Source organism: Eleutherodactylus coqui, chromosome 8 (assembly GCF_035609145.1).
Source record: "Eleutherodactylus coqui strain aEleCoq1 chromosome 8, aEleCoq1.hap1, whole genome shotgun sequence".
Taxonomy (NCBI): Eukaryota; Metazoa; Chordata; class Amphibia; order Anura; family Eleutherodactylidae; genus Eleutherodactylus; species Eleutherodactylus coqui.
Genome location: NC_089844.1, coordinates 55168500 through 55192603, shown reverse-complemented (window position 1 = coordinate 55192603; position 24104 = coordinate 55168500). Strand labels below are relative to the sequence as shown.

Sequence of the window (24104 nt, the reverse complement as noted above, 5' to 3'; positions counted from 1 at the left end):
GTACATATGAGCCAAAGCTGATTTGCTAACAGGCACATTTCCTATTCCAAAGGCACAATGGTTAAAATGTGGATCGATCGTTCACCCTCTATTTACTCATTCTCCACTAATTGGTCAAGTCCCTGTTACAGAGCTGCAATCAATGAAACCCATTTTCCCAGTTGCATTCATTTGCAGTTTGTATTCGTGATCGGCTTGTCATTTGAGTATTGCGATCTCAGAATGCCATATTAATATACAGCGACAAATTAAAGATATGCAGATGTGCCAAATGTTATGGGATAGCAGTATGTAAATTGATTATGATGTGATGGCCTGTGAATGCCCACACGTTGGAGTTGTGAGATATTAGGTTGAACACTGGCCAGCGCATGCATGGCAAGGCGATGGGAATTATTGGAGTCGTGATAATGGCTGCCATGTAAATGTCACATTCTATTTCTAAAGTTGTGCTGGCATTTACTATTTCTCCATCCCCCGTGTCATGGGAATATGTCATAAAAGGCATTGCCAGTGGGCAGTGCAGTGGCTGTCCATGGGTGTTTAGTGTCGGCATCCGCCTACAATTGTCTGATGACCAGGCAAGTGACTCATGTCTGTAATGTTTCGCTGCTTGGTGACACTTTGCAGCCCTTGAAGTACCCCCATAATGATGGGATATTCAGGATAAGGCAGTGTGCCGCAGGTCGTCTACAATTGGTTAGAGCCGCATTTAGAAAGGTGAGGGAAAGAGTTGGCCAACACAACTTACTGCAGTAACTTTATTAAAAATATATACGGTAAGAACCTGAACGCTAGTCTGTGGTTTGGAAAATGAAGAACTCAATCAGTGGACATAAACTAACATGGCATTAAACAAAAAAACGGCATTAAGTCACATGGCAACGGCTTCTCCCTCCAACTACACTGAGCCGCACGTTCGTGTTGTGGTGTCCACTGTACATTGGCAGGTTTGTGTTAGAGGAGGGCTAAAATCTCAAGTAACATAACTTGCAACAAACTTCAAGTAAAACTCGTAGGGAGACTGACCTCCTTAACCAGGGCATTTGATGGATTGCTTATGTTCTATAGCACCTGCTTGAATAGGCCTCTAAATGCTCATCGGGGTATTATGAGTTAGTATGAAAAACACGTTGCCCGCCTCACGGACTCTTCTTCTGCAGCTGTGCCCCTAAACGAGAGCTGTGTGTTGTCCCCACTAGCTTACAGCTGACAGGACATCTGAAGGGCACTCTAATTCAGAGAGCGCTCTCTCCGTGACACAAGTGTACTTGTTTTATACAGTCCAGTAACAATGAACAAGTGCTAGAATTCTCTTCTGGAATACAGCTGAGTGTGAAAAAACCTGAACGTACCCAACGCTGGGGCAGCGCTCATAACAATGCTCTAACTGGCCTAAGTGATCGACGGGATTTCAACGTCAACAGCACCTGTAAAAATCAAAAAGCAGTGGATGATGGATCATAATAACAGGATATGTGTTTAACTTTTTGTACACTTTTAGTTCTATTATCAATATTGGAGAAAGCAGGAAGTAGCAAGATGGCTATCTATCCGTTGTAATTAGAGATGAGCGAGCACGCTTAGTCAAGGCTGTTACTCGAGCAAACATCGCTCTTAAGTAACTGCATACTCGTCCGAGCAGATTTGAAGGGGGGAGGGGGGGTGGAGCGGGAGAGAGAGATCTTGCTCGCTCTCTCTCATTCCCCAATCCACCCCCCCCCCTCCCCACGAATCTGCTCGGATGGGTATGCAGTTACTCGAGAAGAGCGATGCTCGCTCATCTCTAGTTGTAATTCAAGTACTAGTATTTCTAATAGGTGTGTATTAAGGAATCTGCAAATGAGTGATTGAATGGTAGCTACCCAATGGGTGAAAATATAACCCTTTTAACAGACCTTGACTAGGGAGGAAAGCAAAACAAGAAATCATGTACAGTTCTTTTAAGCGGGTTTTCCCCAGTCGTCTCCACGACAGCACCAATTGAGATTGCCTCCTCCTGATAGGACAGGAACATACTGAGGTTAAAAGCTCCCCCCCTTCCCCACTTTCCTCAGTCTCTTCCTGTCCTGCCAGGAGGCAGGATCTCTGAGAGGGGCTGGTGGAGAAGCCAGCCAGGATCTACTTACAGGCGGATCGGAGGGCAGTGGGTCAGCCTGTCCTCCCTTCCAAGCCAGACGACTCCCGGGGCGCCACATGGGGTGGTAACAACTGGGCCAGGTTCCTCCTGTGGCGGCCCCTGGGGGGTACAAAGTGGGAGCCTCAGTCCCCCTCCTCCTCCCTGCAGAGTTACAGCGCGGCGCTCCAGGAAGCCCTTTGACGGCGGCGGGCGGGGCGTCACGTGTCCAGCGCGATGACGTCATCGCGCCTGCATCAGGAGACACTGAGGGGGCGGGGCTTAGCGCAGGAGCGCGGAAATTCAAAGATAAAGGAACCTGAGAGAAGCCAGAAGAGACCAGCACTACAGGTTGCAAGGTGTCTGCAGCACCGGTACAGAAATGCATGCTCCAGCACCAGAGACAGCTGAAACCTCAGCCTCAGCGGCCGTAAGTAGCCAGTGCGGCAAAAATACAAATGCAAATATCCAGTGTAATGTTTAATGAAAAATTGCATATTTATCCGCAAAAAATGCTTTTCTTTTTGGCAGCGGGATAAAAAAAAGACCGAGGAGTCCTCAGATGAGGAGGACTACAAAAGATACCTATTCCATCCGACTTAACGGCATTGATTAAGTCAGTCAGGGCTACACTTAAAATGGAAGAGCCCAGAGAACCACGTACCTTACAAGATGACAAAAGGAGAGTAGATAAGAGCTTTATTGCCCACAACGTTTCAACTCATAAGAGTCTTGACAAAGACTCTTATGAGTTGAAACGTTGTGGGCAATAAAGTTTTTCTGGAATCAACCCCTGAGTGCTGCTCTTATCTACTCTCCTTTTGCTATTTGGAATACGGTCCAGGATCCAGGACTTTTGAGAGCGAGCACCTTCCGGAGTGGAATATCTTCCCTGGAGATACACAGGGTTTACGTGTGCTGTGATCCATTCATTATTTACCTTACAAGATGAGATATTCGGGGGACTAGGGGAGAGGCGCAAGCACACCTTCCCTGTCCACAAGAATATCACCAAAATAATCCAAAAAGAATGGAAGAAACCAGACGCAGGCTCCTTCTCCGCTAGAGGGGTAAAAAGAAGGTACCTATTCGAGGAAGTTTGCGCAAGCTGTGAGGAGGTACCCAAGGTAGACGTCCCAGTGGCCAAAGTAGCCAGTAGAACGACCCTGCCCTTTGAGGACGCCGCACAGTTAAAAGACCCCATGGATCGCAAAGCTGAGGGCCTTCTAAAAAAATCATGGGAGGCAGCGGCAAACATACTTAGGCCAGGGATCGCAGCCACCTGCGTGGCACGGCCTCTGGGGGTGTGGCTAGAACAGCTGGAGCTGCATCTAACCAATAAGACGCCAAGGGAACAGATCCTAAATTCTCTTCCTATCCTGCGTATGGCAACAAATTTCCTGGCGGATGCCGCGGCCGAAACTGTTAAACTCTCGGCAAAAGCTACAGCCCGGTCTAACTCAGCCAGAAGAGTGTTATGGCTGAAATGGTGGTCAGGCGACCTAGCCTCCATAAATAAGCTATGCGCCCTCCCGTTCTACGGCCAGTTTTTGTTTGGACCGGACTTAGACAAGATCCTAGAGAAGGCGGACGACAAAAAGAAGGGATTCCCAGAAGAAAAGCCACGGAGAGGGAAGACCTTCTTCCGGGCCCCAGTGCAACAGCCCGAGGCCTACCGAGGCAAGGGCAAGACAGGACGCTGGAGTTACCCCAAGGGGGGCAGAGGAAGGAATATCCTCTTTAACCCCCACCAGGGGGAGCCAAAGCAGAGACCCTGACGCCATCCCCGTAGGGGCAAGGCTGGGGAGCTTTGTGGATCAATGGGCCGCGATTTGCGAAGGCCCATGGATCCCAAAGATCTTACAGCAGGGATACCGGATAGAGCTGGTGTCCCTCCCCAGAAGGAAATTCGTTATCACAGGAGGCTCAGGGCAACAATTACACCTACTAAGGCAAAGCGTTCGGGACCTGCAACAACTAAACGCAATATTCCCCGTACCACGAAACGAGGAAACCCAGGGCCATTATTCCAGGCTCTTCCTAGTAGGGAAACCCTGTGGGAAACAGAGGATGATAGTGAATCTGAAACCTCTGAACACCTGCGTCAGATACAGAAAATTCAAAATGGAGTCCATCTCCACGATAAAGTTGATCGATGGAAGCCATGTAGGCTCCTTTGGGGATTTAAAGGATGCTTATTTCCACGTACCGATCCACGAGGGCTCCCAGAAATACCTAAGGTTTGCAGTAGATATGGGCAAAGGAATAGAGCACCATCAATTCAGATGCCTGCCTTTCGGGATCTCCTTAGCACCCAGAATTTTCACCAAAATTATGGCAGAAGTAGCCGCCTACCTGAGGAAAAAGTCGGTCCTAATAATACCCTACCTGGACGATATTTTAATAATAGCAGAGTCCAGAGAACTCCTAACGAAACACCTGGGGATAGTGCTAATACTTCTCCAGTCCCTGGGAAAAATCCAGCTTAAATCCCGACAAGAAAAAGACGTTTTTGGGCATAACGCTCAACTCAGAATCGCAATGCTCCTGCCTACCCGAGCAAAAAATACAAAAAATCCGACGGCTAGTCAAAACCTTCATACGGAGACGATCATGCACAATTCGGGAAGCCATGTCTCTGCTGGGAAGCTTGACGTCATGCATTCCAGGAGTAGCATGGGCCTAGGCTCACACCAGAGCTCTGCAAGCCTCAGTCCTATCCACGTGGGACAAAAGACAGTCCTCTCTAGGGACAAGAATAAACATCCCTGCATTGGTGGACATCCCCAGCGAACCTGCAGAGAGGGGTTCATTGGCTACAAAACCCAGCCACTCACATCACAACGGACGCAAGCGCCTGGGGATGGGGAGCGCATGTGGGGAACCAGTTCTTTCAGGGCCCATGGCCTCAAAGGACAAAAGAACAGTCCTCAAAATACAGGGAACTACAGGCCGTATGGCAGGTCCTACAGCAGTTAGGGAACTTGCTACGGAACCAGCATATAAAGATACTGTCAGACAATATCACCGCGGTCGCACATATACGACACCAAGGGGGCAGAAGGTCTCCCGCCCTGCAAAAAAATCATGCAGAAAATTTTCCACTGGGCAGAGGGCCGGATCCTCTCGATCACGGCAACCCACTTGAAGGGGACGCTAAACCAAAAAGCGGACTTCCTAAGCAGGAGGCAAATAGACCCAGGAGAATGGTCTCTCTCCCTGGAGGCATTCAGAATCCTGACCAACCGGTGGGGGACCCCACAATTGGATCTGTTCGCAACCAGGGAGAACGCCAAAGTAACTTCTCCCTCCGGCCAGGAGATCATCCGACAGCAGTAGACGCCTTAGGCCAAGACTTACAACATTTCAGAACCCAGGTATGCACGCTAATCCTGGTGACCCCCTTCTGGCCCAAGAGAAGTTGGTTCGGTCTTCTAGCAACATTGAGCGTCCAGGACCCAGTCACCTTGCCTACCTGGACAGATCTTCTATCGCAGGTGCCACTGAACCACCCGGGCCTAGACAAGCTTCACTTAACAGCATGGCTCTTGAGGAATCCTCACTAAGAGGGAAGGGATTCTCAGAGAGAGTAGTAGAAACGTTAATGTCCAGCAGGAAAAAGACGACACACCTCATCTACCAGAAAGTTTGGAGAAGGTTCTCCTCATGGAGACAGGGAAGGGATCCTGGGGATTCTATCACGGACATCCCTCTAATCTTAGAGTTCTTGCAGGAGGGCCTAGAGATGGGCCTCTCTCCAAGCACCCTGAAGGTCCAGGTCGCAGCCCTTAGCGCCATATGTGACACAAAGTTCGCAGACAACAGATGGGTCAACAGGTTCCTAACAGCAGCAGCTAGATTACGGCCTAGGCCCATAAATCTTTTTCCAGACTGGAACCTTAATTGGGCTCTAAGGGCCATGACAGCGGTACCATTCGAGCCGATCGAAGCGTTACCCATAAAAATGCTTACGATCAAGACCATTTTCTTAGTAGCCATCACCTCGGCAAGGCGGGATAGTGAGCTGCAGGCCTTGTCCATTCGCCACCCGTTCCTGAAAATCTCGCACACCAAATTAGTATTTAAAATGGACCCTGCTTTTATGCCAAAAGTAGTATCACACTTTCATAGGTCCCAAGACATAATAATCCCCTCATTTTTTAGTAAACCTAAAAACGAGGAAGAAAAAACCCTAAGCTGCCTGGACGTTAGGAGAGCAGTCCTAGGCTACATAGATGCGACAAGCCACTGGAGACGGGAAGACAACTTGTTCATCCAGTTCAGTGGCCCAAATAAAGGGAACAAAGCAGCAAAAAGCTCCATAGCCAGGTGGATCCGCCTGGCCATCATAGAGTCCTATAAAGCCCTCGGGAAGGAAATCCCTTTAGCTCTTAAAGCCCATTCTACAAGGGCAGTGGCATCTTCATGGGCCGAACATAGCTCAGCCTCGGTCGAGCAGATATGCAAGGCCGCAGTCTGGAAGAAACCCCACACGTTCATTAAAAACTATAGGGTAAAAGTGCAGCAGGACGAGGACATGGCCTTCGGCCGCAAAGTCCTCTCGGCAGCAATCCCACCCTAGGGAAAAACTTTAGTTGGTACATCTCAATTGGTGCTGTCGTGGAGACGACTGGGGAAAAAAATAGATTATACCTACCCGATAATCAGGTTTCCAGTAGTCTCCATGACAGCACCCGTACCTTCCCCCCCTAAGAATGTAGTAAAGAAATTGTTAAAAAAAAAAATAAATAGTGAGGGGAAAAAATTTAAGTTGAGCTCCTACCCCGGCAATTCGTTAGAATCCACTGAGGGAAGTGGGGAAGGGGGGGAGCTTTTAACCTCTCAGTGTGATCCTGTCCTATCAGGAGGAGGCAATCTCAATTGGTGCTGTCGTGGAGACTACTGGAAACCCGATTATCGGGTAGGTATAATCTATTTTTTTTTCCCCATATCTGACAAACTTTTCCAAAGTAAGAGTGCTTCTAAAATCCTCCTGTAATCTTGTACAGACTCCATGTTGATCAGGGCTCAGTGGAGGCCATATCAGCACTTCTAGGACTCCTTGCTCTTTATGCTGAAGTTGTTTTTTAATGACATTGGCTGTATGTTTGGGGTCGTTGTCCTGCTGCAGAAGCTGCCCTGATGGTACTGCATGGCAAGAACTCCAGAACTGCTGTATGTGCATGGATATTCCAGTGTAGTTTACAACCCTAGTCATATTGCAAACTTTTGGAAAAGGCCAGATCTTGACTCAGAGGGTAACGATCATTCTAATAAGTAGTAGAGAGGAGGATTACTTTTATCATTCTTGCATGACTTTTTCTTCCCAAAAACCTGTGCTAATACGACGGCCTTTTAGGGGGCTTAGTAAGGCTGCTTTCTCACGGTCGAGAAAATCATGCAAGATTTGTGCGTTGCAAGGCTAATATGAACCCTGTTCTTTTGAATGGGGTCATACACCTGAGCGATTAGGCCACCGCCAGGAAAAAAACAATATTGTGGCATGTCCTATGTTTGAGCATTTCCTCGGAATGCCTCGCCCATTGTTTTCAATGGGGTCGGCAAAAACAGTGTGGGGTGGGTGAGTTGCACGCGAGGGCAATGTGAGGGTTCCAATTAAAAACAATGGTAAACGGTTGCTGATGGTCCAGCGCAGCTTTCATTGGTGCTGGAGGATCGCTACTTCCCTATTTTGGGTTAAATGCCTCGCATCTGCGGGGAAATTGTATGTTCCTAAGCACAATATCGGACCGAGTTTCACGGGCCAATATCGTGCTCGACAGCAGCCAGTGTGTGGTCCTGTGAAATTGGCCTAAATCTGCTCCTGAAATGCCAGTGATTACTTGATATTGTTGGAGAAAGCTGCAACCATGCAAATAAAAAGCACCCGTTACGGCTAAATGTGCTCATGCCACAGATGAGAGGTGACTGACAAACATGCATTGGGGTGTCCCAACTCTCCCCTAACAGCAGTTATTGGATATGTGCGCAAATCAGGCTTCGAGCTCTTTCTTAAAAAAGGCACATTATAAAAGTTTTTTTTGTAAAGTCCTAAAACATTTCACAGTGTACTATTTAGTTATCAGACATTCGGCGCACCACATGTACTGACTTACTACATCACTTCTGTATGTACCTCGTTCATCTTCCAGCGCATCAGGCTAGTCTGAGTATCAGCGGAGAATGCTTAGTCACCTATTCTCCTTGTCACAGCTGGAATGAAGGCGGTTCACAACTCTGTCCTCAAGGTCTGGGGTCGGCTGTATTGTGGGGGAACAAGAGGAGTCTTCTGTTATAGTTTGTGCATCCTTTAAACCCGCAGCCGCTTCTTCGGTTAGAGGAAATGTTCTACGTTTCCATTGTTTTGCCTGGAAGACAAACATGACATAAGCATCAATGTTTCTGGTAATAGGATATATAAAAACCCTTCTTACCCAACGGGTGGTTTATAGACTTCCAGGGGTAAAGCTCTGTGGACAACATTTTCATTAAAATCTCATTCTCCCAGAAGCAGACAACAATTATCGCTCAAAGCCATCTGAGCGATAATCGTGTGTAAATGTGTGCCCATCGTGTACTTTTTGTCCATCGCTGAGTTCAGCTCAGCTTAAAATCTGTCCTTGATGAGATGGACCGCACGCTGAGTTCTCTTTGGGCAGCGCTAATAACATTGGTTCAGCAGGTGTCCCGTTGGAGAACAATAGCGATGTATTTAGAGAACAGACCACCCACTGTTCTTTAAATACATGCAAATGAAGATAGTAATGGGCTGATTAGCCCATTAGTAGCTAATGCACAATGATTGCTCAAAACTGTCAGTTCCTGACGAATTTTGGGCGATGAGATGTGTGTTTAAATGGACCTTTAGACCCCGCAGCCTTACTGTTGTAAACAGTCAGCAGCCAATGATCCCCATGGGTGCAGGCACACTTATAGGAGCCAATTAACATTAACAGCAGCATTTAACTGGCATGAAAACCACCAGACAGACCTCAGTGACTATAGCCGGGTCTGTTGGGCTTCCATCATCCGGCCAGACAAAATATTGTATCCATGATTTTGCACCAGGGACAGAGGCTCCAGCCGCAGATGTGAACGGAACTAAAGAGAGAAGTTATGAAATCGGCAATATGATCCATTTAACTCTCCTGTGGCCATCCTTTGTGCTTTAACATTCTACAGGAGCTAGCAGGGGGCTGAAAATAATGAACCTATGTCTTGTAGGAGGCCAGTGTTTGACATTTTTTATAATGGCCCTTTTACATGGAACGATCATCGTTCAAACTCCCGCGGGAATTTGAACGCTAATCGTCCCATTTAAATGCATACAGAAAACCAATTGACATGACGCTCAGTGTTAACTGCAGTCATTCACTTCTGAACGATTGTCTGCCTACAGTGAATGGTGGCGGATGACGAAGAACGCTCCGTCTCCATGCTGGCAGCGCTTTGAGCGATACTCGCTCCTGTGTTACAGCGCAAGAGTGAGCATCACTGGACGCCCGACAGCCCGTCCCGTGTAAATGGACCTCAAGGAAGACTAATACAGGGCACAGGATAACAAACGTACAGTTCATGTCCTCAGGAAAGTGATGCACATGGGCACTTAGAGTGGTCTAGGGTCTGCTTGTTGCTATATGGTAGCTCAGGGAGGAACGGCATTCTCCTGTAGAAGCAAATACATCACAATGGAGCACAACCTGTATGCAATGGAAGCACACAGCCTACATGTGCAGCAGGCTTCCTGGCTTTGGAAGGCACCAATTCCGCTCTCACACTACCTCTTCCCACTGTTCTTCTCATAGAAATTGTGTGGAATTGATAAGGAGAGTGATTTCCCTAAAAATTGTATAACCGCACTTCGAAAAACTTAAGTCGGCATACATTGGCTCAAAACGCGTAAGTGGGTCCCTCTTGTGTTCATACTTTATTCCTCCACATGGTTTGTATCTTAATGTAATAAAAGCCATTTTTCTTGGAGAACTGTTATACAATTTTTGAGGAGCAATCAGTCCGTTTCTGGGGTATCTTCATCACTATGGACTCATGATGTCTGACAGCGGTGAGATGGTTACTATGTATTTATACTAAAGGGGTTAATTAACAAAGTTTATTATTTTTATACTTTAAGTATTTAATTTGACCAAACATATTAAATTATGGATTTTGGCAGGATTAGTCTCATGTTCTGTGGATGGAGGAGAGTCAACCAGTAGCGCAGAAGACAATGCGTTGAGAAGAATCAGACATAAACCTGGATGATGCTAAACGGTGCAATCAGCCAGATATACATGTAGGGCTGAATCATTATATTAAATGCAAGTTTCACTTTTTGACTGAAATTACTGGCGTTTTTTTCTTCACTGCGCTGCGAGAGTAAGTGAAAAGTCTCGCAGCGCAGTGCGAGAAAAAAAAACAGCACGCCAGGATATCGCCAGTCTTTTCAATGGGGCCAGCGGCAGCAGCGCTAGCCCCATTGAAAAGACATTGAGAATGCCGCAGACTTCTGCCACAGCTGTGGCAGGAGTTTCCTTCATCCCCGCAGGGATCGCGGGGATGAAGGAATCCTCTGCCGAAGCTGTGGCAGAAGTGCAGCATGGTATCCCATTGCTTTCAATGCGATCAGCGCTGCTGCCAGTCCCATTGAAAGCAGTGGTTGTAGCAAACCCTGCAGTGTGATTTTCGGGGAAGGGCTTCGGGGATATCATTCTGCACTTCTGCCACAGCTGTGGCAGAGGATTCTTTCATCCCCGCGGGGATGAAGGAAACTCCTGCAACAGCTGTGGCAAAAGTCTGTGGTATTCTCCCTATGTTTTCAATGGGGCTAGCGCTGCTGCCGCTGGCCCAATTGAAAACACTGGCGATATGCCGGTTCTATTTCAGCATCTTTCTTGCGCTGTGAGGCGAGAGTTTTCCCGCGCTCTCGCAGCGCAAGAAAGAAAATATCGCCAGTGGGTGTCCACCCTTAGATTTCAAACTGAAAGATCGAATCCTCCTGTCTGCAATGTGAGCATGGAGAAACTGAAGGAGTAGTCTAAGGAGTTGTTTGCAGCATTCAGCCGCTGCTTCCTGGTTAGGGGGTTCATAAATCCTGCCTCCAGAAAGCACTGGCTCTGATTGGTTTTCGAGTGCCGCAACTCAGCCAATCAATGCAGCACTCGATGAACCAATCAGAGCCATTCAATGCGATGGGTTAAAGGGGTTGTCTGGTTGTAGGACGATTTTTTTTAAAATTATAGATGCAAATGTGCTAACATAAGAAAAGCAGTGGCATTTACCCATCCTTAGCCCCGATTATCCAGCGCTGCGGTCCTTCTGATTATTAACTGCTACGGCATATCAGGTTGCAGTGGGCAGGTGCCCATTTGGCACACACATGGTGCCAGGAGAATGGCAGCAGTCAGGCGGTAGGTGGTTTAGAACCAAGACTGAGAGGACCACACAGCTGCAGCGCTGATCACAGGGGCAAAGGATGAGTAAGTACCCCTGCTTTTGTTTAACACATTTGTACCTATAAGGAGTTGGCTGGTGCCTCTACAATTTTTTAACAACATACTCTTGAAAAATATACACCCCCCCCCTCCCCCCAGTAGAGCTGCATTTTATAACTCATACAGATATGTCTAAAGTCCCTTATATATGAGATTTAATGCTTTACCTTCCCTTGCTGAAAATCAGCTGCAGACTGTAGGCTTTGTGAAGTAGAGCCACCAGGGGGCGGTGTGTCCCAAGAAACAGGCGATACAGAATTTGGGCTACAGCTGTCGTCCGTACATAGTAGGACACTTCCCAGGCATTGGCCTGAAGATCTGAAGAGAAAATTATCATAAAACAAGCCGCACATTGGACAACATGGTGCAAAACAGCAACAGTCATGATGATTTGATTAGTGTCACTCATGATCTCTCACCAAAATGGGCATGCTATGTAGCTGTTGTTCCTGTTGAGTGGCAGCTTAAAATCCCTTACTGAGGGGCAGTCTGCTCCCATCTAGACTTCCTGAGCTCTGGCCTGAGATGGGGTAGCGCATGCATGAAGGGTGCAGCTGCGGTTCATGGAGATCCGTGCAAGGATGGGATAGAGATCAGGCAAAGAAACAGAAAACTGAGAATCAGCACTCAGCTTCCCGCTGTAGTTGAAGCTGCATCTAAGGGGGGCATGACAAGCAGTCTAGGGGGGCATATGCAACAGTCTGTGTATGGGAGAGGGCAAGGGAAGTGAGAGCTCAAGTCCATGGCTAGCCAGCTGTGGGGTTGGGGGGCATAAGAAGTGATAAGAGGGGGCATGGGGAGCAGTGTGTATGAAGGAAGGAATGAGAAACTGTATCAGAGAGGGAGACCATTGGGCACATCTTAACTTTCCTGCGATTAAATATCTTGCCACTATACAGCAATTTTTGCTGCCACTTTGGATCACCCAGTGACGCTTTAAGCAGGTCGAGGATCGGGAACAAACCTTCACCCCATTCTTTCACCCAATCACTGAAATGTGCAAGTGCCAGCGATCAAAAGCAAACGAGCAAACACTGCTTTGTCGGGGGATTCCATCTTTAATGTGGCCCCAAAAATCATTTGTTGTCAGCAGGAACTCGCATGTAAAATGAATCCATTCATCTGAATGAGATCACAGAGGGCTTAGAAGGTTCACAACTCTATAAGAAGTCCTGTCACAGGGACAAACGTAACTAAAACCCAACTTTTATTCCTAAATGTTTAGAAATAGAGCAAACAACCGGAAAAATGATGATGCTTAAACTGGTCCAACCGACTAATCCAAAGTTTTGAAGAGTCTAGGACATAGTACATCAACGTCTTACATCGTGGGTTAGATGAATTTTTGGAAGTCACAATACAGGTCCAGTTCGCCGAACAACATTTATCAGCCTGATCATAGCAAGTGAGCGGAGTTAAAAGATAGTGAGCTATTGCAGCTCCATTTTCTCAGCTGTCAGCCAGGCTTAGTTGCCATTTATAGCAAGTATATACTTTTCATCAATACTTGCCTGCTAGGGTAAGACAGAATGCTGATCTAGTCTGAGTCTGGCTGGAGGGGTAACAGGCCCTATGCTCTAGGGTAATTTGCAGTCAGCACCTAACATCTAAGATACGAGTTGGGTATCAAAGCCTTATTTCTAAGGACTAGTAATTATTAGGAAATGATAGTACCAGTATGTCTGGTGGTGCAATGCACCACAAAGCTGTGCTACATGGTACATGGCATGTATTACATAAAGTACTAATTGCTATTAGTACTTTATTAACTTCATTTGCATGCAAATGAGCTTCTGGGAGCTGTTACAGAACTCAGCAGGAGGTCTGAGCTTTGTAATTAGCTCCATTGTTCAGCCATGGGCTCACTCCTCACTGAGAATTCAGCATCCTGGACAGCAGACAGTGTGTGGTCCTGCTTTTCAGCTGTTCTGCTGCGGCCGCTGAAAACGGAGACCAGCTGTAATAATGTTATCAGCTGTAATCAGCTCTCCCCGGGCAGAGCACAGCGTGTGGTCCTGCTTATCAGCTGTTCTGCTGAACCAAGGTTTTCAAGCTGAACTGAAAACAGTCTTTCAGCCGAACAGTGAAAGATTGGGAAACAAATCGCAGCATGCTGCATTTTAGTGCGGATTTCGTGCGGACAGCTTCCATTGAAGTCAATGGAAGCCGTATGATCCGTGGCCTGTTCGCAAATGACAATTGATTACGCGGCACATCCTCACACATCCACAGTACAAAAAGAAGAACACCTGGACAGGTACGCAGAGTCCTCAGCTGTGGGCTCCTGCATGCGGTATCCAAGCTGTCCATGGACATGAGGCCTTAAAGGGGTTGTCTCGCGAAATCAAGTGGGGTTATACACTTCTGTATGGCCATATTAATGCACTTTGTAATATACATCGTGCATTAAATATGAGCCATACAGAAGTTATTCACTTACCTGCTCCGTTGCTAGCGTCCTCGTCTCCATGGTTCCGTCTAAATTCGCTGGCGGTTTGCTTTTTTAGACGCGCTTGCGCAGTCCGGTCTTCTGCTCTGAGCACGAGCCGCTTCAGTGTGCTCGCCGCTACAGCTCTTCTGCGCATGCGCAGACGAGCTGTAACTTCTCGGGAGCGCGCTGGAGCGGCCATTCTGCTACCATCCTCTCTTAGAGGAAGGTGCAGAGCCGCCCAGCCGAGCCGCCCAGCCGCCCAGGTAAGTGATGGGTGACGGACTGACGGGGGTGACGAGTGACGGACTGCCACTGTGGCCACGGAGTCTACCGCTGTGGCCTAGCGCGGGGGAGCCGGCGCCTAGCGCCGGTTACCTGCTGCCTGGCGGTGGGTGACTGTGGCCCAAGAGCGTGTGCCGTGGTCGGCGGCCGCGGTGGGTCTGGTCGGCGGCTGCGGGGCGTCTGGTTGTCAGGGAGACACAGCTGGTAGCGTCTCGGGAACGCGCACGTCGGGCTACAGCAAGCGACGGGAAAAGAGCCGGCGGCCATCTTGGGGAAACTTTTTATAAGTTGCTGAAACGCTGGAACTGTAAGTAGAAACCGGCTAGAAAAGTCATTTACACAGGTGCTTAGTAATGTATGCTTAATAAGGGGGACTGGGCAAAAAAAAAAGTCCACTGCTTCCTCGAGACAACCCCTTTAAACTTGCTCAATTCTTTTGTTCTTGGGGAGAAAGATAGACCACCAGAGGAGTCCTTCGTCTCTCTCACCATGGAGAAGACATAATTAAATTAGAAATTCCACCTGTTCTAGTAACACAAAGGCAACAATACCCCAATACTGTGTCTGATAGCGTAGCTTCACCTACAACCTATCCGACAACCCATGGACAGGTGTGGCGTTTCTGAAAGAAAGCAGCCATGTTTTCTAATCCTGTACAATTCCTTTAATACGGTTTTCCAATTTCTTAATGTAAGGACAGAAATAGTCTTTTTTTCACTTAAGATTTTCAACAGTTTCTTTAGACAACTAACCTGCTCCTTTTTGGCCATTTGTTCTGTTCCCAAAATGACCAGCGAACCCTTTCGGTTTGTTCATATTGCTGATGTCGGATCAGAAACGCCTCATCGGAGAGATCTTCCAGCTAAAAAAGGTGATGAATTTAATAAATGTATTAGAAATGTAGCTTGTGTCTGTAAGGCTTTAGTTACACCTTCACTTGGAGGTTCCATCCAGCCTGTGATAAGTGCCATAAAATGGCAGTAACTGAAGAGAACCCTTTATCGTCAGTAGGTGCCATTGGTGCCCGTCATATGACAGATGTGGCACACGATTATTTTTGTTTCTCTATTCCATGACAAAATGGAAAATTGAAAATATTAAACATTGTGAAGAAAACCTGAAGTGTAAGGCCTCCTGCCCACGGGCGGATACTTGCTGCAGAAGCCGGGGCGGGAATCCACACCGCTGATCCGCAGCAAATAGTTCCCATAGCATGCTATGGGAAATTGATTCTTCCTTCACACTTGCGGTTTCTGCAAGTTGAGGGAAAAAAATATATATATATATATCGCAGCATGCTCCATTTTCCCCGCGGATGTTTTCCATGGAAGTCATTCGACTCGCAGCCCGTCCGTAATGAACATTACGGACAGGCTGCGGATTCCATGTTGTCGCCTAGTGGTGCTGTGGGAAAAGGAAAAATCTGTACTGCACATGTGCGACGGATTCATCCACAGTACAGAAAAGATGCTGACAGAGCAGCTATGGGCCGACAGCTGGGATTAGAGCAAATCATCATTGATGAGGTGCGCTAAATGCCGAAAAATAGAACAGACTCCACTCAAAAAAAAAAAAAAATATCGAGCAGCTAGCTCAGAGGCTTCATTGAAATCAAGGGAAGCATTCTACCGGGAATTAGCGCGGCGCTAAAAATGCCCCATTAATCGTGGAAACAAGCGCCTGTTTGAGGGAGGCCTAACTGCGATGGCATCTGAACAAGAAGAGTTTGAAAAAAAACTTTAACCCTTTCCAATCCAATTTGTATATGGTTTTCCTAGGGGGCTTACTCTTTTTCTGCCATTACATAATGGCGCTATATGCTGGCTAAAGCCAGTACTGCATGACATGACATGACATGACATGTTGGATAGGCTCCAACAGCAGAGAGACTGGCAATATACAGTAAGAGAACCCCGACAGATGTCTTGCAACATTGGAACTGTACAGCCGTAAATCATAATGTCTTCAGAGGTCAGACAGTGGATTGGAAAGGGTTAAAGGGAGCCTGGCACTGGCTTGGAGTTGGTGACGCCAATGGCTTGTAGGAAATCATACATTAGAGAGTGTGGCCATAAGTTGTGTTTTTTCTATTAAAGCCCATGTTGCCCAGATAACTTGTAGAAGTGAGGTTTAAAGATTCCCACACTATATGGTAACGAACCCCACATACAGCAGGCAGGCCTGGACCATCTGGATGATGTAGGAGAGGTCATCCACATCAATCGTTGAATCACAGAGAGAATGTCCAGTGATTTGAAGGGACCCTGGGCTGCTGCGCCCGCCTACGACGCCATTCAGGATTCATTACTACACTGCATGAGAAGAGTTAACCCTTTCCAATCCACTGTCTGACATCTTCCTATATTCTCATTGAAGTTTGTACAGCTCCAATGTCAGAAGACGCCCGACAGGGTATTCTTACTGTGTATTGTGAGCCACTCTGCTGTCGGAGCCTCTCTAGCGCACACACGCTAGCCAGCAGATGGCACCATTGTATAACAGCAAAAAGAGAAAGCCTTTTAGAAAACCCTTAAGCGCTGCGGAATAAGTTGGCGCTATACAAATAAAGATTATTATTATTAACCCTGAATCCAAAATTGGATTGGAAAAGGCTAAACGTCACTTTTACAAGGTATCTAGACATTACAGGCTTTAAATTAAAAAAACCAAAACAAAACCTCTGCCACACTCTCCAATTTATAGTTCCCTACAAAAATGCAATAAAAAGTGATCAAAAAAGTCATATTAATTCCAAAATGATACCAATAGAAACTATAGGCGCTCTCAAGGAAGAAAAAACTAAAAGTGGAAAAAAAGGGCCACATCCTTAAAGTAGAACAGCCATTGATTTTCTCAATTAAGCACTCAATTATTTAACTCTAATTATGCAGATCATATTAAAAACCAGGACAGGACACGCTGAGAAGACTACTGATGCCAGATTACAGTAATTTTCCCTATTTTTCCATGCTGTTGTCACCATTAGTATTTTACAATCTCTAGCAAACAGCTGAGATTATATGGAGTAAAGCATGGCGGTTGGCATGGAGCAGACACGGTACAAGCTTATGTTAGATGTTTGTACTCCGTGTTAATAAACTTGAGATCATGAAAGATAAAACTAACCTCTTCTGGCAGAGACGGCTTTAGCGGTTCCAGCGCAACTTCCTTCCAACTGCAAGAGAACCAGAGTTATTATAAGGAACATTATTTAATATACAAACTCTCCTGCTCTTAGTGCTCCATAACGGACAAAGGCCGGTTTCACATCGGCGTTGGACTCTCCAGCCAGAGTTTCCGTCACATATCCGGCTCAAAATGCCAGAAGTAAAGGCATTGCAGGCAGCGCTTTTTCTTTAGTCCAAAAGTTGGGCGGAAAGCAGACAGACCCAATAATAGGCAATGTAGTTCACCTGCTGCAATTCAGTTCCGTCCTAAGATGGAGCCGTTCAGCCAGGAGGGATTCCCCTTTCCTGCTCCCCGAATGGAGCAGGAAAGCGGAACACAGATGTGAAAGCACCCAAACATACATAGTGTTACTTCATATTTTGATAAGGATTTGATCTGTTGGTTGTTCAGGAGACGTGAAGCATTGGAGAATCTCATATACTGCCATATACTGGTTATGTATACTCCTGCAACCAGACAGGCTGAACTGGATGAACATATATCTTTTTCAGCCTTGTGAAGATACATATGTCCATCCAGTTCTGCCAGTATGTCACTAGGGTAGGGTGGTTTCACATCTGCATTGGAACCTCCGGTTGCAAATCTGACACAAAATACCGGAATAAAAAGTGCTGCATTCAGCACTTTTTCTACCTGCTAAAAGCCGGGTAGCTGAGCGGAAGGCGAACGGACCCCATTATAGTCAATAGGGTCTGCCTGGCGCTGTTTGGTCATAAGACACAGCCGGTCGGCCAGGGGGTTCCTTTTTCGTCTGCAAGTCTCCACAGCGACATGAATTATCGGTGTTCGAATATTCTAGTGGGTGCTAGACAGATGGGACATTCCATTTCCAAAGTTGTGAGTGATTTAATATTCCTCAATCACAAATGTCACATGTGTACCAGGATTACCTCGGAAGAGGACATTACCACCCATATTGAACGCCCACTAGTGTTTAATGATCGAGACTGGCTGTGTTTGGCTTGAATTGTCCATGCGAACAGACAAACATCACAAATGACATTCACATTCAATGGAGGAGGCCCTCACACATATATAATTGAGGTCAGTATAGCATTCTTTAGCTTCCATGGAATATGGAAGCAGAAGACCCACGACAGTGCCTCTGTTAACACTAGACACAGAGACAAATCTGGGCTCATGAGGTTGCTAACTAGACCCTAGAGGTCTGGAAATGTGGCCTGGTCTGATGAGTCATGGTACCAACTGTTTTGAGTTGATGTTAGGGTTTGTGTGTAGCTCAGATCCCGTGAAGCCATGGACCCCAGTTGGCAAGGCATTATGCAGGCTGGTGCTGCTTCCATAATGGTGTTGAGGGTGTTCACATGACAAGGGTTGGGTTCACTGGTCCATCTAAACCAGTACTTGCTACATTTCACTGCTTGGTGACCATTTACAGCCCTTCATGTGTCTCCAAAATGATGGCATAATCCAGCAAGATAATGCACCGTGCCATCTGGCCCAAGTTGTCCAGAATGGTTCGAGGAACATTCTGGTAAGTTCCAACGAATGGTGTGGCCTGCACATTTGTCCGACGTGATCCCAATCAAGCATTTATGGGATGTAGTGGACAAATCCACTTGTACACTAGATCCTTAATCTACAAATACTACAGAAAGCATGCCTCAACATCCCTCCAGACATGTTCTGTCCACTTGTGAGAGTAGTTCTTGTACCGTGACTTTTGGTATATAGAAACACAATATCACTGAAGATGGGCTTTGCATCATATGAAGCTCAAATTCAGTTGTGTACACAGGCCCAACACGAATGCCTATAATGGGAGCAAAGCAGTATGCTGAACGATACCTTGGGGTGAGAATTTCTTTGTACTGCAGTTTCTCTAATTTAGATGGTGCAATCAGGTTCATGGGAATGACAATGTTGTCAATGTCATAGGAGCTTTCACTCCTCACTCTGCGTCTTGCTGCACTTAGTACAATACTTGGGTTCGGTGTCTGAATCGGAACCGCAAAAAGAGAAGAAAAAGTAAAAAACTAGTTATTATATTTTCTAATCATTATATTGCATATACACATTCATATATGCAAATATTTGTGTCTATTTAAATACCTGCATAGAGTTTTTTTGAGAAATGGGGGTGACATTGGGATCATCATCTTGGGTAACATGGACGGGGCGAGTATCTGAAACAGAAAATCCATTACATTTATGCTTCTCCTTATAGGATGCCAGTGTTATCATATAGGAGCTGTCCAACCAATATACGTTATCTCCTACCCGCGGGATAACTTGTGGATGGAGGACAATCAGCAGATCGGTGAGGGTCACGCTCTCTTTATTTCTGGGTACATCATACCCCCTTTCTGGAGATCAGTGGGAGTCCCAGCAGTTGGATCCCCACTGATCTGCAAATTATCAGCTACCTTGTGGATAGGAGCTAACGTCTATTGGTGGAACAACCCATTTAATTGGTTCCTAGGATGACAAGGACCAGTAAGTTCACTTTCCATCTGTGGCCAACTACATGTAGATGTCTCCTGCTGAATCTTGAGGTTGTAATGTATTGGTGTATTAGTGGGTACAAGGTTTACAATAGGGATGTAACTAATATCAATGCTAGGGCCCACAGCAGAGCCTGTCCAGCACCTATTCATTGCCGTACACTGTGGGGGAAGTTTATTAACCCCGGAGCCTCAGTTTTAATATAATCCCCGCCAGCACATATATGAAGTGGTACACACCCTTTTAATACATTAGTAACATCTAGTTCTGTCCTTGCGTCTACAAAGAAATCTATACCAGCTACCAACTAGAGTAGATTATTTGTATAATTTAAACCAGTTTCTGGTGTAGATTATACCGAAACGTTTTGGACCACGACGGCCACACTCCCTCCAGGCAAATGTCTGGCAAAGTGTTGGGAGTGAGTCTGGACTGCAAAAAGATGCAAAATCTTGGCCTTAGTATTAGTATGACTGTATGCATAAGCCCCAAGACTGGGGGGGGGGGGGGGGGGGTCACACGGTTTATCATGTATGCGGAAAAAGCTCTCAACGTACACGATAACTGTTGGCGCTATATAAATAAAAATTATTATAGGAGTCCATTAGTCAGACAGCGGCCAAAGACTGTTCTTTTGACATTGTCTGGCCAGAATATATGTTAGGTAACTCATAAAATCATAGTTTCATCTGTTCACGAGAGACAAAATTCAGCCAGACCCTCTCATGGTACAAAAACACACATATATGTGTGTATGTATGTAACACACACACACCAGATAGCACAACATGGACAGGACAAGAGGAGGCAGCAATGCTGATTTTAGAGCACTAGGTAGCTATACAAGAGTGTAAGTTTTACCATTCTCTATTATGTAGCGATGTCTTCCTTCTTGGTTTGGCGTGTTAAGTACCAATTGTGGCCCAATGCTTGATGTGCCACTCTTACTCCATTTGGCAGTTACTGAAAGCAGAACGAGACAAACGATTTGACAAAAGGTAGAAAAAAAAATTGTTAGAACACTGAATACAATGACCTGCCTGAATGTGAACATTAGTTGAAGGCTATCCTATTAACCCCTTAATAACGAGCAATTTTTTGGCCTTTAGGACCACAAACAATTTTTAGATTTTTGATATGAACGTTCTGGAACTAATACATTTATTTACGCTTGAACGCAGCAATATGGGACTGATGATCATGAGCACAGTGCCGGTACGATCACCTTGACATAATAGGACGTCAAGGTGCCAAAATTAGCTGAGTCCCTTGATATAGTGTTACGTCAAGGAGCTGGAGGGGGTTAATATCAGCTAACATATCCCTTACTGCTTTTTTTCCTATTCTCACAAGGGACAGAGTATAGCTCATCTTTCTAATAGTGGGACACAAGGGATAAGAAGTACGTTTTTACATTGTTATGTGGAATTATGCAGATATGTTGAGAGTCCTTGACATGCAAACCCACTAAAGCACCATTTGCACGCAACGAATATCGCTCAAAATTCGTTCAAACGATTCTGAGAGATAATCATTGCGTGTAAACGCTTCCATCCTTCACTCTTCATCTAAACGATGATTTTTAGGCGAGCATAAAATCCATCATTTAGCCTGAGACACATAGCAGGGACCGCATGCTGTGTTCTCCACTGGAGCAGCTGATTACATTATATTCAGCTGACAGTCTTCCACAGCCTGTGCGAATACAGTGCAGCTGAGTGCAAAGTCCAAACCACATGCTGAGATTTGCAATCAGCTCCTGGAGGTTCACTTACATGCAAATGAAGTTGATAAAGTGCTAATGGGCATTAGTGCCCATTAGTACTTTATGCAAAATGATCGCTAGAACTGTCAATCTTTTTATCATGCAAAAGATTGTCTGTGCATGTAAATGAGCCTTAAATTAGGTTTGCGTAAAAGGAATTTCTTTTCATAGATAACCCCTTTCTATGTTGAGCTGATATGGCGATCAATTGTCTTTTGCAGGTCAGCACCAAACACCCTTAACAAACATCTAATCTTCATGAGAAAACCCTCTTAGAGCACACTATGCCCATTGATTGAAAGAAGGCCTTGACCAACCGGTGTGTCATTTCAAACAAGAGGCTTAAAACCATAATCACAGCACTGAAAATATGTGTTGCTGGAGAGAGATGTGAAGAGAAGCCCTGCGGAGATGAAGGGGTCCCCCAGGGCTTACATTCTTCACTGGGAACTCCCTGCATCTCCCTTGCAGGGGAACCCCTCCATCCACAATGCTGGGGAATTCCTATATCTCCCCTGCAATCGAAACCCCTCCATCCACGCTGCTGGGGAATCCCTCTATCTCCCCTGCAGGGTAATCCTGCAGCGCGGATGCTGCTAAAAAGACCCAATAAACGTCCTTTAAAAGCAAAGAGATTTAAAAGGTAACATTCAGCTACCACTTGAGGCAGGTACTGCGTAATGCATCATTATTGAGATGAGAGCTGGTTGGTGGCTACTATTAGCCAGCATGTTATGTTTTAAAGGAGCTGTCTTATCTGTGATAACCCCTTTCAAAATGTGCCTGCTGGGCAGATGAGCCGATTACCCCAGGTCCCACTTCCATCACAAATCTGATTTTGACAGGGAAAGCTGTGGCCAGCAATGTAGTGCCGTATCATGACTATTCAGATGACTGGCCGTCCGTGTAATTCAAGAGCGACCTGAGTCCCCAAGAATGGGAGCCACTGGTGTTCCATACTGGTTCCCGAGCAAGGTGATGTCCATATGCCCTAATAGGCGATATGCATCGGGTCGGTCTTCATGAAACACCTTTAAATCTATGACCATGTAGGGGGGATTATACCACAAAATGGAGCTCTGACAGCTATAAAGTTACATGAAGAAATGTATTTAGAACCTATTTAGATGCAAAAACCATGGTCTCAAAGGAAGGACTTTCATGTATAGGACGGGTGATGTCAAACATTGCTGGAAACATATATACCGTATATACCGGCGTATAAGGCGACGGGGCGTATAAGACGACCCCCCAACTTTCACCTTATACGCCGGTAAAACAGTGGAGAAAAAAAAAATCATTACTCACCTCCCCCGGCGTTCTATTGAATGACATCATTGAATGGGTGTGATTGGCTGAAGCCACGTGCGCCTTCAGCCAATCACAGCCATTCAATGATGTCATTGAATGGCTGTAACTGGCTGACGGCGTGTGTATTAGCTTTCTGGAGGCGGGGATTTCAAGCCCCGCATTCAGAAAGCAATGCTGCGCCGGGGACGAGGAGCGAGCGACATCCTGCCGGAGCGCGACAGAACGCCGGGGGAGGTGAGTAATGATTTTTTTTTTTTACACTTTTTTTTTTTGTATTACCGGCGTATAAGACGACCCCCGACTTCAGAGCAGATTTTTCGGGGTTCAAAAGTCGTCTTATACGCCGGTATATACGGTATATAAAAAAACTCATCTATAGACATACCATAAGGGGCATTTTCATCGTCATCAGGGTCGAACAATCTGCTAGTTAAGGCATCCTTAATGTCACCGTTAGACGTCAGCAAACCTTCAAAGTACAGATGTAATGGAATGTCTAAATGACAAATCAACAATGTCAAACGGGTGAGACCTAAACAATGCATGTAACGCTGGAACGAACGCGATTCAATATTGGAGCTTACCAGAAGGCAGGGATAAGACAGGGTGGAAATTTGGATCTATCTCACATACATCTCGTTTTACTAACACAGGTTTCTGAGGCTTGTCGCAACTCAGCCAGGTAGAGTAGTTTGAGGTTTGCCATGACTCATTACTTCCATGCAGTGGTTGATGGGGGAGTAAAGCCTGCAGCAATGAGATTAGTAAATGTAAAAAAACAAAAAACAAAAAAAACAAAATAGGACTTATAATAATATACTGCAAACATAAGGCATCTGAATGTATATTGCTCTCACTCACGACCTGAAGGTTGCGGGTTCAATCCCCGCATGGTTCAGGTAGCCGACTCAAGGTTGACTCAGCCTTCCTTCCTTCTGGAGGTCGGTAAAATGAGTAAAAATAAATAAAAAATTACCTGAAAGCACTGCAGAGTAAGTTGGCCCTATACAAAAAACAATTCCCCCCCCTTCAGCTCCCCCATATCAAAAGGGT

General features: G+C 46.0%; 1 protein-coding gene across 2 annotated transcripts in view; it reads right to left on the bottom strand.

The window, feature by feature from the left end:
• Positions 1–745: 745 nt before the first annotated feature.
• KANSL1L (KAT8 regulatory NSL complex subunit 1 like) overlaps positions 746–24104 on the bottom strand; it is a 62994-nt gene continuing 39635 nt past the window's right edge. For both annotated transcript variants that reach the window (XM_066575635.1, XM_066575637.1), the window contains 10 exons: positions 23636–23798; positions 23437–23547; positions 20837–20938; positions 19583–19656; positions 19319–19467; positions 17447–17495; positions 15073–15182; positions 11775–11925; positions 8253–8484; positions 746–1430 (listed from right to left, as the gene is read on the bottom strand). In XM_066575635.1, the coding sequence (XP_066431732.1) occupies positions 8308–8484; positions 11775–11925; positions 15073–15182; positions 17447–17495; positions 19319–19467; positions 19583–19656; positions 20837–20938; positions 23437–23547; positions 23636–23798 (1086 nt within the window). In that variant the 3' untranslated portion in view covers positions 746–1430; positions 8253–8307. The remainder of the gene's footprint in view (positions 1431–8252; positions 8485–11774; positions 11926–15072; positions 15183–17446; positions 17496–19318; positions 19468–19582; positions 19657–20836; positions 20939–23436; positions 23548–23635; positions 23799–24104) is intronic.